We start from the raw sequence: 19734 nt of genomic DNA, 5'->3' as shown, positions 1-19734 counted from the left end.
AGATGGATGCTTTCAGTCTGCACTTCCTCCTTGAAATTTTCAGGTCAGACAGGTTAAAAGGGATAGTCTGCATATATCCCTCAGCAGGGCCATTGGCTTCAGTGGGAGGTAGAGAACTAAATCCCTTAGTCATGAAAGCTGCACTATGGGCCATAGATTGGTTTACATTTCAACTTTGGAGAGATGTAGAACAAAGCAGCCTTTATTCCTCTATCTGCAGTGATTTGTGGTTTAGTTTTGCTGTTTTCTTTGTTAGCCTGATCCTTTGTGGATTGTTGCAGTTCTTTCCTGTTCCACTGACTAGCCATGTTATTTCATCTGATGTGTACATCACTCCTTTTTTTCTCAAGGATTAAAATTCCCTCTGATTAAAGTTCAAGTGATTATTTTTGGCAGCCAACGTGTAAGTGGAAAATCTCCTGAACAAATGGCAAGTAATTTATTTTTAATCATTTTTGCAGCACTGTGTGGAACTTTGATTGTCGATAGTCAGCAAGGAAAGAGAGTTTATTGACGATATCTATGCTCCAAACCTCCTGTTATGGAAGAAAATCAAGATTGTTTTCTTTTTTCTCTATGAAGGTCAATTTTAGCACTGCTGACTAGTTACCCTGCTTGGCTGTCCTGGTGCTATCAGTTGAAGGGCGCATCTGAGCATGTCAAATTGGGGAGGGGGAGATGAGGTAGATGGCTTGTCTGTTCTGGATCAGTTTATATCTGGCAGTCATCGGGGTGTGACTACAGGTTGGGACTGATATCTGGGACGTCATACAGCATTAAAGTTTTCTGTAATTGCTGTTGTTTGGGTGGCCAGATACATAGTGGGAGAGACTTTATCCAAGTTCTGTAGGCCAGTGGTAAAACTAATATTTCTCACCCTTGTTAGAAAAAAGTTAAAATATTGAGCGAAGGGCCATTTTCTTGAACAAAAATGGCGAGTGGGCATAACAAAATAGTGTAGATCCTTGCATATTTATTTTCGTTTAGAAAGTAGAAACTGCTGGCCTTTTTTTGGGTTTGATCTTTCGTTGGGCACGTGTTCTGTATCCAGCAGAGTTGGCCTGGAGCACTTGTGTATATTTTAGTTCACTTGCTTAGACATCTTATGACACATGTCTGAAGCTGGAGGAATCTGTACCCAGGCCTTCTGGCCTAGAGGTGAGGACACTATTATTGTGCTGCAGTACCCTTCTGGACCCCCGAATGGCTGATGTCTTGCACTTGTTTCGAAGTGGCCTTGGTCTCTCTGGAGAATTGTTTGGGGTCAATACTTAATGTCTTTTACCAAAGACCTAACTGAGGTTAAATATTGGAGATAATAGGAACTGCAGATGCTGGAGAATCCGAGATAACAAGCTGTGGGGCTGGATGAACACAGCAAGCCAAGCAGCATCTTAGGAGCTGGAACGCAGACAAAGCTTGACCACCATTCTGATGAAGGGTCTAGGCCCGAAACGTCAGTTTCCAGCTCCTAAGATGCTGCTTGGCTGCTGTGTTCATCCAGCTCCACACCTTGTTATCTGAGGTTAGGAGTCTCTGTGTGAGAAGTCCCAATGTGGAGCTAGGATTCTGAATCTCCATTTGCTCTCCCACTAATTTACCGCAGCTCCCAACTGCACTGGTCGGTTGGTCATTAAACATACCGATCCTTAGCATGTCTCATTGTTCCATAGCCAGTTCGTGTATGAACAAGCTCTGTTACCTGATTAGATGGCTGTTAGCTGTCAGCCAGGTAATGCTCTTGTAGGTAATGAACAAAAAATGTTGGAAGTAAGTTTTAATGATCCTACGGCTTTTTTCCTTAGTTGACCTGTAGACTAATCTTCATTTTCTGGAAACTCTGGACATCCTGTAGAATTGGCAACCTTAATGGGAACTTGCATTATCGTTTGTTGGACTGAGAATTAACTTGGTTGAAGACTCGAGAATTGAGATGAACTGGCAGTGCAGGATACTCCAAGTTAGAAATGAGTAGTAGGGCAGTTGAAGGTGAACTGGAGAATTGCAGTTTAGTGGCTATTTCTTGTGGTTTTAAAAGCTGAAGGCTTTAACATTCTGTGCTCAACAGCCTAAAAGAACTTCTCAACTTTTTCATACTGGTATGTAAACACTGAAGCTCTGTCCAAATGATTAATTCAACAGCATTAGGAAAGCGATAATACCTGTTCTGCAGTGTAATAAACTCAAACTTGTCCTGTACCTTCCCTTTAATTTAGTTTAATTTCTGATTCCCTCTGAATATTGGGCCCCTGTTCCTGCGTGACCATGGAGTTTGTGTTTGTCCATATTCTTTGCCTGATAAGTTGCAAAATTGAAGAAAAGAAACTTGGAATTTTTGTGTTTTTTTTTGATCTAAGAATATGGATCCGATTACCTAAAATGTTTGTTATAGTGTAATCACTGTTGTTGTGTAGGAAATTAAACACTCAATTTGTGCACAGCAAGATTCTACAAGCAGCAATGAGCAGATAATGTATTTTAGTGATTTTGATAATTTCCACCTGGGAGAGCACATTGTGTCTAGGTTTTATGTTTAATTAGTTAGTTGGCACTTAGCAGGGTGCAGCACCCTCCTCAGTACTGCTCTGGAGTGATTTTTGGGCTTAAGATTCTGGAGTGGGACTTAAACCCACAACAGTCTGACTCTGAGGCAAGAGTGCTGCCAATTGAGTATTAATAGTTTTGACTGTGTTAATTTGCTCTCCTGTAAGAAACAGTCAGTGTGTGAATCATACCCAAGCAAATTTAATGGCTTTATTGAGGCAGATTTGTTTCTCCAAATCAAATTAGAAATTGTATACTGTGACCTTTTCCATGAAGTTGGTTACATCTCATCAGCAGCAGTCATTAGAACTTGGGTCATTTGTGATATTTTCATTAGCCTTTTATGTTAAATTCTGATGGAACTACTGACCCATTCAGCTTCACTTTTGGCTCAACTATCATTAAACTGTTGTCAAGGTTACGGGGTGTATTATGATATATGTAGACCATGTAATCTAATTTAGTTCTGATTACTACGTTTAAATTTGCATGCAGATTTTTAATTTTTGAAACAGTTTGGTGAAGCAGGGCAACTCTAGTCGAAGCAATTTTCTCAAATGTGATCAAGACTGAATTTTAAAAAAAGAACACTTCCATGGGATGTCAGTGTTATTTGCAAGGCCAGCATTTATTACTCTCCCCTACTAGTCTTTGGAAAAGTGGTGGTAAATTGCCGCCTTGAATGAAACCTGAGTATATTATTAGGCAGCTTCAGAGGACACATTGAATCACATTATTGAGGCACCATTTTAAAACAAATTACTTTATGAGATGTGGAGGTTGCTGGCAAGACCGGCATTTTGTTGCCTGTCTCTAATTGTTGTTGAGAAGGTGGTAAGCTAGAGAAGGGTACAGTGTTCTGTTAAACTCCTGACTTGCACATTGTAAATGGAGGGCAGGCTTTGTCAAGTGAGATTGATGAGTCAGTCACCTCAGAATTCCTAGTCATTTTGCAGTATATTTCAACACAGTATTTATATGGCTGGTCCAATTCAGTTTCTAGTCAATGGTAACCCCTAGAATGTTGATTGTAAGAGATTTAGAGATGATAATGGTCTTGAATGTCAAGGGGAGATGGTTGGATGCCTGACATTTGTATGGTATGAATTTACTTGCTACTTATCAGCCCAACTTTGATTGTTAACCAGGTCTTGTTGCATATTGACATGCTTCAGCGTCAGTAGCAGTAATGTGTACTATCTACAAGATGCACTGCAGAAATTCACCAAAGATCCTCGGACAGCACCTTCCAAACCCATGACCACTTCCATCTAGAAAGACAAGGGCAGCAGATATATGGGAACACCACTACCTCCAAGTTCCCCTCCAATTCACTCACCATCCTGATTTGGAAATATATCGCTGTTCCTTCACTATCGCTGGGTCAAAATCCTGGAATTCCCTCCCTAATAACATTGTGGGTCAACCCACAGCAGGAGGAATGCAGCAGTTCAAGAAGGCAGCTCACCACCACCACCTTCTCAAAGGCAACTAGGGATGGGCAAGAAATGCTGGCCCACCGGCAACACCCACATCCCACAAAATGAATAGAAAAAAAACTAATGAGGTGTGAAGTGTGCTGAATATTTGCAAGCATTAGCGAACAGCCCCTTTTAGCTTAGGTTGCCGGGAAGTTCATCAAAGTAGCTGATGATGTTTGGGCTAAGCACGTCACCCTGAGGAACAGCTGCAGTGATGTCCTGGGACTGAGATGATTGGTCTCCAACAACCAAAACCATTTTCCTTTGTGCAAGGTATGATTCCGAGCAATGTTACCACTAATTTGGGGCAGCGTGGTGGCCCTGTGATTAGCACTGCAGCCTCACAGTGCCAGAGACCCAGGTTCAGTTCCACCCTTGGGTGACTGTCTGTGTGGAGTTTGTACATTCTCCCTTTGTCTGCATGGGTTTCCTCTGCGTGCTCCGGTTTCCCCTCTCAGTCCAAAGATGTGCAGGCTAGGTGGATTGGCCATGCTAAATTTCCCAGTAGTGTTCAGGGATGCATAGATTAGCGGGATGGGTCTGGGTAGGATGCTCTGTGGGTCGGTGTGGACTTGTTGGGCAGAAAGGCCTGTTTCCACTCTGAAGGGATTCTATTCTATAATTCTTCTATGCAGACCTCCAAAGTCTGTGTTCAGTAGGGACTTCTAGAACTGGAAGTCAACGATGTGAACATTGTTGGTACAGCGTGGTCTGCGTGCAGTTTTGGAGAGACTGTGTGGGCATTGCAAAGGTAATGCTGAATCCAGCCAATGGATAGCTTTTCCTGGATTCCCATCAACTTCAATTTTTCCTGGACTCCTTAACACCACACTGTTAAATACTTGGTTTTGTCAGAGGCTACCACTTTGACTTCTAATTTCAGCTATTTTGTCTACCTTTGGACCAAGGCAGTAAGGAGATTGGGGACGAGTAACTTAAGTGAAGCTCAAACTGTACGTTAGTGAGCAGGTTGTTACTGGAGTCGCAAACAGTGTATGACTTATAAGAACGGCATGTTGGTTTCCCTTCAAGGCATTGGTGAAGGAGAGATTGTTAATTGTGATCTGGGAGTTTCTACACCACCATTCCAGATACTGGATTTGATTTATTTATTTATTTAATTATTTATTTAACTGAATTTAAATTCCCCAGCTGCTGTGATAGGATTTGGACTTAATGTCTGGATCACTCGTACAATCTTTTGATTACTAGTCAAGTCTCTTAACCATGAGCTGTATCTCAAATGAAGCAAGATGTTTTAGAACCCATGCATACATAACAAATTGGAGCAGAAGTAGATCATTCAGCCCATTAAAGCTGCACTGCTCTTCAATAAGATCACGGCTGATCTGTTTGTTTCAAATTCCTCATTCCCATTGACCGTCAGAACCCTGACTCCCTGCCTAATATTCATTGTGCACCCCCCTCCCCCAACCTTCTGAAGTAGAGAGCTCCAAAGTCTCTCAATCCTGTAAGAGAAAATATTTCTTCTGTCTCCGGTCTGATAGGATGATGCCGAATTTTAAAACAGTGCCCCAGTAAATCTAGACTCACTCAAAAGCTTTTCATGTCTACACAGAACAGGTCATACTTGATTTGGTGATTGACTAACAAATCAGAATTATTTCACAAGCTGATAGGAAACAAATACTGAGCATATATCATTCAGCCTGATATTGGGTTTTGATCGGGGAACCTTTCACCACCTCGCTTGTCAAGAATCTGTTTACTGTCTTTTGAGGAAAAGAAGGTCATGAACTTCTGTGAGAGAAAACCTATCCCCCTTATCTCTGTCTTTTTTAGCTGAGCCGTAATTTTAGGTTCTCATGTAAAAGGAAGTATCCTTTCGATCTTAGTCCTGTCACAAGCCCTCAGATCTTAAAAGTTTCAATCAAACCACCCATTACTCTTCAAAACGTTGCTAATCACAAGCCCAGTTTGTCAATATTTCCTAAGAAGACAACTTGCCCATTCCCAGACATTAGTCTGATAAAACATCTCTGAATGCTTCCAGTTCATTTAAATGAGAAGACTAATATCGAACTCTAGATTGGTTTCACCAGTGCACTTATAGAAGTGAAGCGTTACCTTTTTAATCTCAATTTCCCTTTTCAACATACAATAACATTTTCCTAGCTTATTGATTGCTGTGCCTGCATTCTATCCTTTTGTGATTCATAGAGTAGGATACTCAGATCCCTCTTCACCTTGGAGCGCTGCAATCTCTTACCATTTAGATAGTATTTTTTTATTCTTTGTGCCAAAACGAATAATTTCACATTTTCCCACATTATCCTGAATTCTTTATCCACTCACTCACCCTTTCAATAGTCCTTGTAGCCTTTTTATCATCTGCATAACTTACTTTACTACCTATCTTTGTGTCATCACCAACTTTACCACGTACCTTCAGTCCCTTTTATGTGGGGCATTTTATATAAATTGTAAAACATTGACGGCACAACTCTGTTCCCTGTGGCTCATTACATCTTGCCAACCACTTATGTGAACTCTGTTGTTTCCGATTAGCTAGCCAATTATACATCCATGCCAAAGTGCTTCCCCCTCCATCAGGAGCTTTTTTTTTCCCATAGAGAGCAATGGGTTTTTTTTCTAGTGTTTGAAACTGCACTGTTGGCCCAGATTGTACAGGAATTAAAATAAAAACAGAATGCTGGAGAAATTCAGCAAGTCTGGCAGTTTCTGTGGAGAGAGATATAAAGTTAACATTTCGAGTCCAACATGACTCTTAGTCTCCACTAGTCTATATTTGTAAAGAAAATTTCCTTCTCCTAGTAGAACTGTGGGATCTTTTAATGTCTGACTGAACACTGGAGGTGGGTAGAGTCTTTATTTAATATCCCCTTCAAGATCTTAGACATTGCAGCTATCCCTCAGTTTTGCATTGGACCATCAGTATAGTGGGTGGGGAAGAGCCATCAACCTTCTGAGCTGAAAGATGCAAGTGAGTCAAGCAGCCACTGATGCTAAGAGCTCAACATAGCCAGTCACCAGTTCATTGTGTTTTATCATTGTGGGTCATGGAAGGATAATTGTAGAGATAACCTTGTTCTTGAAGAAAATAATAAATTAGGATGCACAGTTCATTGCCATGGGAAAGTTTAACCTTAGTAACAGTTAATATTGGATAAAGATAAGGATGATTTATGTTAAGCTTTTAATTGTAACAGGATTTGTAAGGAAGGTTTAATAAAAACGCAATGACCCTTTAGGATAGCCATAGTTGATGAGGCATATCCCCTTTAGCAAATGGCTGTGGTCTGACTAATCCGGAAAATGAAAGAATGTCTCAATGTAGTTTTGATGTCATTTGTTCACCACATGCTATTCTGCCTGAATAGATAATGAAAACTGCACAAAGCTGAAAAATATGAACTGGTAAAGAAGCAGCTGTATAAATGTAATGACTGTACGTGTAGTTAAATATCGGTTACTGCATCAATATCTTTACTGTATCTACATTTTCTGACCGATTGAATGAAAAGACTGGACTGTAATTTTCTTGGGATTTAACAGAAATCGAGAACAACACCATATTCATTTTGGCAAATGGCTATATTTTGTGTGTTTTGCTGTGAAGTTTGTGCTCATTATGGCAAGGAATTATAATGCTTAGAAAATTAATCTTCTGTATGTTGAGATAACATCAGTTGGGGTCAGAAAATTCATTTGGCTTCAAAATGCAGAGATTGCATTACACACCTCAGCAGCAGGTGGAACTTGATGGCTCAGTGGTAGGGAAATTACCACTTTGCCACAAGAACCAGCAGAATGTTGACATAGTATAGGGTTAACATGAAATACAAAAATTGGCATGAAGGTAAGAGATGGAGGGTGGTGGTGGAAGGTCCTTTGTTTTGGTCTGGAGGTCTGTGACCAGCAGTGTACAGTGAGGGTCAGTGCTGGGTCCACTGCTTTTTGTCATTTATATAAATAATTTGGAAGTGAACATAGGAGGAATGTTTAGTAAGTTTGCATATGACCAAAGTTGATGGTGTAGTCAACAGTGAAGGTGGTCATCTGAGAGTGCAATGGGACCTTAATCAGATGGAAATTGGGCTGAGGAGTTGCATTCGGAGTTTAATTTAGTTAAATGTGAAATGGTGCATTTTGGTAGGGCAAATCAGGGCTGGACTTCTACACTTAATGGTAGGGTCCTGGGGAGTGTTGCCGAACAAAGAGACCTTGTGGTGCAGGTTCATAGTTCCTTGAAGGTGGAGCCATAGGTAGACAGCGTAGTGAAGAAGGCACAAAAACACAGTTGCTGGAAAAGCTCAGCAAGTCTGGCACCATCTGTGAAGGAGAAAACAGAGTTAACGTTTTGGGTCCAGTGACCCTTCCTTAGACCGGTCACCAGACCCGTAATGTTAATTGTTTTCTCCTTCACAGATGCTGCCAGACCTGCTGAGCTTTCCCAGCAACTTTGTTTTTGTTCAAGAACAACTTCTTCCATGTTGTTATTAGACTTCTGAATGGACCTCTCAAATTTCAAATTTAATGTTGACCTTGCTTTCCTTGCAGCCGTAACACTGTATTCCTCATCCTGGTCTATTACCCCAATGCACTTTGTTTGGTATGAGCTTCCTGCACCGCTACCATCAGTTCTGAGGAAGGGTCACTGGACACGAAACATTAACTCTGTTTTCTCCTTCACCCAGATGCTATCGGACCTGCTGAGCTTTTCCAGCAACTTTGTTTTTGTTCCTGATTTACAGCATCTGCAGTTCTTTTGGCTTTTATTTAGTCGTGAAGAAGGCATTTAGCATGCTTGTCTTTATTGGTCAGTGCATTGAGTGTAGGAGTTGTGATGTTCTGTTGCAGCTGTAGAGAACATTGGTTATGCCACTTTTGGAATACTATGTTCAATTCTGGCCTTCTTGCTATAGGAAAGATATTAAACTTGAAAGGGTACAGAAAAGATTTGTGGGGATGTTGCTGGGTTTGGAGGATTTGTGCTAAAGGAGGGCGGAGGCTGAATAGGCTGGAACTATTCTCTGCAGCATCCGAAGCTGAGTGATGACCTTATAGAGGTTTATAAAATCATGAGGGTCATGGATAGGGTGAACAGCCAAGGTAGGTGAGTCAGAAACAAGATGTAGGTTTAAGGTCAGAGGGGATAGATGCAAAAGGCGCCGAAGAGGCAACCTTTTCATACAGAGGGTGGTGCGTGTATGGAATGAACTGCCAGAGGAAGTGGTGAAGGCTGGTACAGTTACAACATTTAAAAGGCGTCTGGATGGGTATATGAGTAGGAAGGGTTTAGAGGGAAATGGGCCAAATGCTGACAAATGGAATTAGCTTAATTTAAGATATCTAGTGGGCATGGACGAGTTGGACTGTAGGGTCTGTTTCTATGCTGTGCAGCTCTGTGACTATATGACATGTTTCTACTCCACCAGAGTGCCTGTAACATCTTTTATTCAAAGCCATTCTGTGAGCTTTCTGAATGAGATTGGCAATTTTATACTCAGTAATGCAGAATTAGAGATGGTTGTGGCTCGATGTTCATTGGGGACTGAACTGAAATTGCTCAAACTCATTTTAACTGGCGGATATGAACAGCTTACCTCCTACCTTTTAAAAGAAACTCAATATCAAATACATTAAATTGGATGCTAATTAAATTCACACTGAGAATTCAGCATATTCTGTATGTTTTAATATTCTCCTGTGTAATTCGGCGTATGCCAACTTGCTGCAGCATTATCTGTCACTTGCTTAACAAGTGTAAAATTTTGTGAGCTAACAAAGCAAGTGATCTTGAGAAGTGTCCACTTAGTAAAGACTTATCTATTTAAATCAGTATGCCTTTGTTGACCTCTCTTTCTGTGACATTCAGTCTGCCTTTTAAATATTTCTTGTCAACAGACCCAAGGGTATTTTTTGTAATGTGGCTCACTATTCTATTTTAATGATGCATAACACATTTTCACCTACCCCTTTCCAAATGTTAAGTATTCTGCTGTTAATACACAGGCTGAAATCTAAGCACTGTTGTTTAATAAGCTTCTGCTCCAGATACTGAAGAAAATTAACTGATTTTTTTTGTGTGTGATGGTATGCTATAAGATGTGTTGCAGGATATAATATATCGGGAAAACACTGGTACTTTGACGCTGTAAAACTTACTGGTTTGACACTGTTGTGGAGTGGTATTTTGTATTCCAAAACACAATTTGTATTTTTGTGCAAAAACAAGATTTCAATATGCAATGGAACAGATTCCCTTGAGACAATAAACGTAATTAGTATTAATGAATTCAGATGCAAATTAAGTGGATATCTTAACAGAAAAATTACACTTTGGAGTGCAGTATGTCAGTAATTTTAAGATATGACCTGTCATAAGTGTCGTTTATTTGCACTAGCAGGTGATTTTGCTTTTACAGATTCCCAATTAATCTAACAGTGGGTGTTTCCTGCCTTTGTCTGGGTCTGGTTTCGTACTTGATGGTGTTTTATTGATATTATTCGTCATCAGTTTTATTTTTCGTTGTACCATGCGACTACTGGGATGGTAGAAGGAGAATTAACTGAATTCAAAGATAGTATGAACTGCTGCTACTGGAGAATCTGAGACAATAAGGTGTAGAGCTGGATGAACTCAGCAGGCCAAGTAGCATCAGAGGGGCAGAAAAAGCATCTAGACCCAAAACGTCAGCTTTCCTACTCCTCTGATACTGCTTGGCCTGCTGTGTTCATCCAGCTCTACACCTTGTTGTCTCGGAGTAACTGAATACTTGTTTTACATTGCCTCACAATTTGTATTTCATCACTTAAAATGGCCACATTATGTGCAAAAGTGTAATGTGCAGTGCACTCAAGAAACAATGATAGGGCTGCTTTCCTGTACACAGCTGCCAGTTTAATTATGTGTCTTTCCTAGTTCCTCAGTTTGAAACAAACTGTGAGTACATACAGGCTACGCTGCAGGAGTTCTTAGCCTGGCTACACGATGAATCCAAGGACTTGGTTGGACCCTTTGCTGCTTTCCCTCGTTCTCTGTATTGGGCCTATGCTGACTATAAGTATATCGCCATGACCTTTGAAGAAAAGGCTGAGGTCTTCCAGGTAACCAAACAGTTCAGAGTATAAAGCAAAGGATTGTGACTACTGAAGATCTGAAGCAAAAACTGAAATTGCTGGGGAACTCAACAGGTCTGACAGTGTATGTAGAGAAAAATCAGAGTTAATGTTTCAAGTCCACTGACCCTTCACAATTGGCCTTACTAGCTATTTAAAGGTTCCCTGCAAAATGATAAATCTAGAACAAAATAAGTTAGTACCTATTAGTTTTAATGTGGTATCTTTTATTTTAACTGATTACTGTGGGCTGTCTCAGTTAGACATACTTTACAACTAACATCAAGAGAAAAGGACCCCTTTCCTTGATATTTTAACTGATATTCTTTATATCGGCAAAACAGATTATCTGCGAAATGGTGACTTGACCCTAAATGTTAATCATGATTGTTCTCCGCAAATGCTGCCAGACTCGTTGAGCTTTACCAGATCTTCACCAAAACCTTTCCAGCAATTTCAGTTTTTGTTTCTGATTTACAGCATCTGCAGTTGTTTTGTTTTTTTAAAAACAGATTATCTGGCCATTGTCACATTGGTGCTTGTGGGACCTTGCTTTTGCAAATTGGCTTCTTTGTTTTCAACATTTTAATAGTGACTTCAGATCAGGTGCTTTAAAGTGGTTTGGGACTTCCTGAGTTTGTGAAAGGCACTATGTAAGTGCATTCAGTAAAATCTGGAATTGAAAGCTGGTCTAATGGTAACCTTTCCAAAACAAAGCAACCCTGCTTGATTGATACCTGATCCACCACCTTCACCATTCATTTAATTCACTATCGAAGCACAATTGCAGCAGTGAAACTCGTAATGATATGCACTGTAGTAACTAACCAAGGCACTTTTGCTAGCATCTTCAAAAACTGAGATCTCCTAACACCTAGAAGGATAAGGATGGCAGATACATGGGAACATCAGCACATGCAAGTTGCCCTCCAAACCACATTCCATCATGACTTGGAATCAAAATATTGTTCCTTCACAATTGCTGGGTCAAAATGTTTCAGGTCCACTGACCTTTCACAACTGGTCAAAATCCGGAAATTCCCTAACAGTATTCTTAAAAATATCCTTGTACCTCAAGGGCTGCAACAGTTCAAGATGGTAGCTCACGATTGTATTCTTCGGGGAAAGTAGGAATGGTCAATTAATGCAGTCCTGGCCTAGGATGTGGCTATCCCATGAAAAATTTAAGAAAATGTAACCAATACCTTAAAAAAACCATCTGGTTCATTAAGAGATTGTAAGAACTGCAGATGCTGGTGTCAGAGATAAGTGTGGCCCTGGAGAAACACAGCAGTCCAGGCAGATCAAAGGAGCAGGAAAGTTGGCGTTTTGGGTCGGGACCCTTCTTCAGAAATGGGGATGGGCAAGGTAGCTCAGAAATAAATGGAGAGAGGAGGGGTGGGAGAGTGAGATGGGAGGGGCAGATAGGTAAGAGAGAATATGGACAGGCTATGTCAGGTCAAGGAGGTGGGGTGAGAGGGAGGCTTGGTCATGAGATGAGGCTGGGGATTGGGAGATTTTGAAACTGGTAAAATCCACATTTAAGCCATTGGGCTGAAGGTTCCCCAGGTGAATATGAGGTGCTGCTCCTCCAGTTTGCGGATGGTGTTACTGTGACACTGGAGGTGGCCCAGGATGGACATGTCACCCAGGGAGTGGAGTTGGAGTTAAAATAGTTGCTGACGGGCAGGTGTTGTTGTTTGTTGCGAATAGAGCTCGCATTCCCTACAAAATAATCTCTGAGTCTCTGCTTGGTCTCACTGATATAGTGGAGACCACATTGGGAGTAGCGGATGCAGGTGAACCTCTGTCTGATGTGGAAGATTTAGAACTTAGAACAGAACATAGAACTTAGAACAGTACAGCACTGTACAGGCCCTTCGGCCCGTGATATTGTGCCGAACGTTTACCCTAAACTTAAAGTTTAATTATAAGGTTTGTTTGGTACCTTGAATGGAGGTGAGGGGGGATGGGGTTAGTGGGGATGTGAAGTGGACAAGAGAGGCACGAACAGTGCAGTCCCTATGAAAGACAGATAAGGGTAGGGAGGGAAATATACCTTTGGTTGTGGGGTTGGATTATAGGTGGCAGAATTGGCGGACAATGATCCCTGTATACATGCATCCCCCATGCAGATGGCCTAAAAGCCCACTGCTTCTTCCTCCCCCACAGGCCCAACCAAAACCCTCCACTGACACCCTCATCTGCTTAACTGAACTTAACAACTTCTCCTTTAAGCTCTCCCACTTCCTACAGACTAAGTGGGTGGCCATGGGCACCTGCATGGGTAAAAACTATGCCTGCCTCTTCGTGGGATACGTGGAACAGTCCCTCTGCTGCTGGCACTATCTCCCGCCTCTTCTTCCACTACATCAACGACTGTATCAGTACTGCCTCTTGCTCCCACAAGGAGCTTGAATAGTTCATCAACTTTACTAACACTTTTCACCCCAACCCCAAGTTCACCTGGACCATCTCTGATACCTCTCTCTCCTTCCTGGACCTCTCTGTCTCGATCTCTGGTGACTGCCTCGAAACTGAAATCTATTTCAAGCCCACTGACTCCCACAGCTACCTAGACTACACCTCCTCTCACCCACTTTCCTGCAAGAATGCAATTCCCAACTCCCGATTCCTCCTCTTCCGCTGTGTCTGCTCCCAAGATGGGGTGTTCCACTCCTGCACATCCCAGATGTTCTCTTATTTCAAGGACCACAATTTGCCCCCATCTGGTGATGGAAAATGCCCTTGACCGTATCTCTTGCACTTCCTGCATCTCTTCCCTCCTCCCAACAAAAATAAAGGCAGAATCCCCCTTGTCCTCATATATCACCCCACCAAACTCTGCATCCAATGTATCATTCTCTGCCACTTCTGCCACCTACAATCTGACCCCACAAGTGGAGTAACAGATGGTGGAGTAGCAGATAGTGAAGGGAACTGTCGGAGAATGCAGCAGAATATAGATAGATTGGAGAGTTGGACGGAGAAATGGCAGATGGAGTTCAATCCAGTAAATGCGAGGTGATGCATTTTGGAAGATCCAATTCAAGAGCGAACTATACGGTAAATGGAAAAGCACTGGGAAAAATTGATGGACAGAGAGATCTGGGTGTTTAGGTCCATTGTACTCTGTGGATGGCAACGCAGGTGGTTGGAGTAGTCGAGAAGGCATACAGCCTGCTTTCATTCATCGGATGGGGCACTAAATGCAAGAGTTGGCAGGTCATGTTACAGTTGTTTAGGACTTGGAATACTGCGTGCAGTTCTGACATCCACATTACCAAAAGGATGTGGATGCTTTGGAGAGGGTGCAGAGGAGGTTCACCAGGATGTTGCCTGGTATGGAGGGCGCTAGCTATGAAGTGAGGTTGACTAGATTGGGATTGTTTACATTAGAAAGAGGGAGGTTGAGGGGGGACATGATTAAAGTCTACAAAATCATGAGAGGTAAAGACAGGGTGGATAGCAAGAAGCTTTCCCCCCCAGAGTGGGGAACTCAGTTACTAGGGTCACGATTTCATGGTGTGAGGGGAAAAGTTTAAGGGAGTTCTTTACGCAGAGGGTGGTGGGTGCCTGGAATGCATTGCCAGCAGAGGTGGTAGAGGCGGGCACGATAGCGTAATTTAAGATGTATCTAGCCAGGTACATGAAGAGGCAGGGACCACAGGGATACAGATCCTTAGAAAATAGGTAACAGGTTTAGATAGAGGATCTGGATCGGCGCAGGCTTGGAGGGCCGAAGGGCCTGTTCCTGTGCTGTAATTTTCTTTGTTCTGGATGTGAGTTTGCTCGCTGAGCTGGAAGGTTAGTTGTCAGATGTTTCGTCACCATTCTAGGTAACATCATCAATGAGCCTCCGACGAAGCGCTGGCGTTATGTCCCGCTTTCTATTTATCTGGTTAGGTTTCCTTGGGTTGGTGATGTCATTTCCTGTGTTGGTGATGTCATTTCCTGTTCTTTTTCTCAGGGGATGGTAGATTGGCTCCAAATCAATGTGTTTGTTGATGGAGTTCCGGTTGGAATGCCGTGGTGCCAATCTACCATCCCCTGATAAAAAGAACAGGAAATGACATCACCAACCCAAGGAAACCTAACCAGATAAATAGAAAGCGGGACCTAACACCAGTGCTTCGTCGGAGGCTCACTGATGATGTTACCTAGAATGGTGACGAAACGTCTGAAAACTAACCTTCCAGCTCAGCAAGCAAACTCACATCCAGAACCTCAACCTGAGCTACAAAACTTCTCAAAACTCGCTATTTTCTTTGTTCTAATCAAAGTTATATATCCCTCCCCACCCCTATGTGCCTTTCATAGCGACTGCGCTCTCTGTGACTCACTTGTGCACTTCACGCTCCCCAGTAACCCCACCACCCCCAGTACCTTTCCCTGCAGCCTGCCCCCACACCTCCCCTCTCGCCTCCATTCAAGGCACCAAACAAACCTTCCACATTAGACAGGCATTCACCTGCACATCCATAAATGTGGTCTACTGCATCTGCTGCTCCCAATGTGGACTCCCCTGCATCAGTGAGGCCAAGCAGAGGCTCGGACTCTATTTTGTAGAGCATCTGCGCTGTGTTTGTGACAAACAATAACACCTCTGGTCACCAACCATTTTAATTCTCCCCTCCCAGGGTGACATGTCCATCCTGGGCCGCCTCCTGTATCACAATGATGCCACCTGAAAACTGGAGGAACAACATGTAATATTCCACCTGGGGAGCCTATAGTCCAATGGCTTAAACGTGGATTTTACCAGTTTTAAAATTTCCCCACCCCCAGCCTCATCCCATGACCAACCCTCCCTCTCATCCCCATCTCCTAGACCTGACATAGCCTGCCCATCTTCTCTCCCACCTATACGCCCCTCCCTCTTCGCTGACCAATCCCCACCACTGCCTCTCAGAACTCACCTATCACCATCCCACCTACCTTCCCAAGCCCCATCCCTCCTGTCTCTATTTATGTCTGAGCTCCCTTCCCCCTCCCCATTTCTGAAGAAAGGTCCTGACCAGAAACGTCAACTTTCTGGTACCCCTGCTGCCTGGCCTGCTGTGTTCCTCCAGCTCCATTTAGTTCATTAATGTCCTTTTAAGTCTGGTCTACATATGACTCCAGATCCATAACTATGGGATTGACTCTCAAATATTCTCTGAAATGGCCTGACAAACCACTCAGTTGTTTCAGAAGCACTATAAAGTTGAAATTGAGTAATGAAACTGGACAGACCATCCTGCATTGATCTGGGCACCAGAAATGACAACAGCAAAGGGTTCCCTGTTAACCCTCCAATTCCTTCTTGCTAATTGAGAGAGCTATTCCACAGACCAGTCAAGCAACAGCCTTACGAAGTCATATTCACAGAGTTATACTTTACAGACAATGTTCCAGCCAGTACTACTAGCATCCTTGACTGTGCTGTGTACCACCAACAGGACAGAGCCACCAAAAGTGGCAGACTAATGAAATGCAAAAGGGACAGTGATGCCCTGGGAGCCCTTAACATGGAATCCAGATTCCATAAAGTCTTAAAGCATCAGATCAAACATGGGCAAGGAAACCTCCAGTACCATATACTGATCCCCCTTGGCGGATGAATAAGTACTCCTCCATGTTGAACATCACTTGGAGGCAATACTGAGGGTGGTAAGGGTGCAAAATATAACCTGGGTCAGGGACTTCAAGTGTTGCTAGGTAGCACCTCTACTGATGAAGTCCTAAAAGACGCAATCGTGAGACTTACTCTGTTGTCTGTGGTAAGGGAATCAACAAAAGGGAAAAACATACTGACCTTGCACTCACTGACTGACGTGTTGCAGATGTGTCTTTCTGTAGCAGTATCTGTCAGAATGATTATGACAAAGTCATTGTGGAGACTCAGTCCCATCTTCACACTACCACTGTGCCCAAAGGGACGAACTTAGAACAGAATGTCCAAGAAATGCCGTGAGCCATTAGTGGAGTAATTAACCACAGTTGCTTGCTCTGGTATATCCCCAGCTCTGTTACGACCATCAAAGTGGGAGATCAGTCTTTGTTCAATGATACCAGGTAATAGTCCGACAGGTTTTGAAAATAAACTATTGGATTATAACCTGGTGTTGTGTAATTTCTGACCATGTCCACCTCGGCCCAGCATCAGCACTTCACATCATTTGTTCAATGAAGCGGACAGAAAGGTATACCAGGATCTGTACCAGGCATACCCAAAATTAAGGTGTCAACACGTTGAAGCTATCAACACAGGAATACATGCATGCATGCTAAACAGCATGCAATAAACATGAGTAAGGTATGCCACAATTAGTGAGTTGGCCAAAGCTCTGCAGTTCTGCCAGAGCCAATCATAAATGTTGGACAAATGTGTTGGGCAGTAAACAGAAGGAGAGGACTCCACAACTATATCTCCATAATTATAAGGATGGGGACTTGACATATCAATGCAAAAGCTGAGCCTGAGTATTTGTATCCTCCTGCACTAGGAATAACTAGTATATGTTTCTGATTGGCCTCCTCCTGAGGTCTCCTGTCTTCAGCCAAGTTGATTCACTGGCTGAAAGCACTGGATTCTGGAAAGTCTATATTCTGGCAATACTACCAAAGTTCTGTGGTCCAGAGTCAGCTGTGCCCCTAGCCAACTGTTCTAGCACAGCTACAATGCTGGCTTCTATCCAACAATGCAGAAAGTTGCCCAGGTGTGTCCTGGCTATAAAAGCAGGATAAATTCAACTTGCCTAATTGCTGCCCTACCAGAGACAGAAGGTGTTGCTCACAGCGTTATTCAGCAGGACTTGTATAGGATTAACTTGCTGATTGACGTTCAGTTTGGGTTTGACCATGGACACTCAGCTTTTGAACTCATCCAACCTTTTTCAAACATAGACAAAAGAGGTGACCTGAACTGAGGTGAAAGTGACTGCCCTTGACATCAAGGAGGTGTAGCAAACCTGGAGTCACTAGGAATCTTGGGAGAAAGACTCAGCAGGTTGGAGTCAAACCCAGTAGCCAGATGGTTGTGTTTGATGAAGGTCAACCATCTTAGTCCAAGAGCATCACTGCAGAGGCACAACAGGGCGATCTATGCTTGAACATTTTCCGTCACTTTTATCAAGGATCATCCATCTGTCATGAGGTTAGAAGTGGGAATAATGCTGATGATTGCACAATGTTCAGCACCATTCGCAAACCCTCAGGTCCTGAATAAATCCATATGCTCGAAGATCTGTATAACATCCAGGTTAGGGCTGATAAGTAGCAATTGACATTTGTGCCAAACAAGTGCCAGGCGATGGCCATCTCCATCAACAGACCATCTGACCATCACTCCTTGACTTTCAGTGTTATTTCCATTGCAATATCTCATAGTATCAATATTGTTGAGTTTACCATTGACCAGAAACTGAACTGGACCAGCTATATGCGCACTTTGATTGATTAGAAGAGAAGGTCGGATGCCAAGAATTTTGTAGTGTGTAAGTCACCTTCTGTCCATCACCTGTAAGATACAAGTCAGGTGTGTGATGGAATATTAGCCATTTGCTGGACGATTGCAGCTGCAACAATACTGAAGAAACTCAGAATCATTCAGGACAAAATATCCCTTTTTTCATTCATTCACAGGATTAGGGTGTTGCTGGCTAGGCCAACATTCATTATCCATCCCTAATTGCCCAGAGGGCATTGAGAGTCAACCGCATTACTGTGGGGTCTGGAGTCACATGTAGGTCAGGCCAGGTAAGGTTAAGAGTTTCTTTCCCTAAAGGGCATCAGTGAACCAGATGAGTTTTTTTTGACAATCGACAATGGTTTCACAGTATTCCAGATTTTTATTGAATTCGAATTCCACCATCTTCCATAATGGGATTAGAACCTGTGTCCTCAGAACCTTACCTGAGTCTCTGCATTAACAGTTCAGCAATATTCCCAGTAGACCAATGTCTACCCTTTGATTAATGCTTAATTTGATTAATGCCCCACCCACACTTTCCTTGTTAATTCCCTTGAACAGGGATACATGGCAATGTTCAATATCCACAAAATGCACTGCAGTAGTTCACTTAATCTTTGTTGAAAGCTCCTTTCAAACCTGAGACCGCCCCAAAGAACAAAGGCAGCAGATAAATGGGGCCACCGCTATATGCAAGTTTTCCTTCTAACCACACACTATCCTGACTTGGAACTATGTTGCTTTTCTTTTACTGGTGGTAGGTCAAAATCGTGGATTTATCTGAGCTAATCCAACAGATCAAAAAGACAGCTCACTTCCAGATTCTCGAGAACAATTAGTTCAGGCTGGCAGTTCCGGGGAAGGCTCACTGGACCGAAATGTTAACTCTGTTTTCTTCTCCACAGATGCTGCCAGACCTACTGACCTTTTCCAGCAACTTTGTGTTTGTGTTGGTAGTGACTGGCAGTGAATGCTGACCTAGTGAGTGACGTCCACATTCCCCTGAATGATAAAAAGGTCTTTCTTTTACAAAAAAAATCTTTCTCATGTATTGGTTGAGATTCCTGTGATTTAAGAAAAAAAGGGATCAATTTTGCATGTGACTTATCATGTTATTGGTTTGTGACCTACTTTTAAAAGTACGCACAAGGT

At 42.6% G+C, this 19734-nt stretch overlaps 1 protein-coding gene across 1 annotated transcript in view; it reads left to right on the top strand.

Moving 5' to 3' along the window:
• Positions 1-19734, top strand: part of hspbap1 (hspb associated protein 1) — a 114025-nt gene that overhangs the window by 25833 nt on the left and 68458 nt on the right. The window contains exon 3 of the mRNA XM_059647529.1: positions 10933-11117. Within this exon, the coding sequence (XP_059503512.1) occupies positions 10933-11117 (185 nt within the window). The remainder of the gene's footprint in view (positions 1-10932; positions 11118-19734) is intronic.

The sequence above is a fragment of the Stegostoma tigrinum genome, chromosome 7, assembly GCF_030684315.1.
Source record: "Stegostoma tigrinum isolate sSteTig4 chromosome 7, sSteTig4.hap1, whole genome shotgun sequence".
Lineage (NCBI taxonomy): Eukaryota > Metazoa > Chordata > Chondrichthyes > Orectolobiformes > Stegostomatidae > Stegostoma > Stegostoma tigrinum.
The sequence above is the reverse complement of the archived record's forward strand: the minus strand, read 5'-3'. Positions and strand labels throughout refer to the sequence as shown.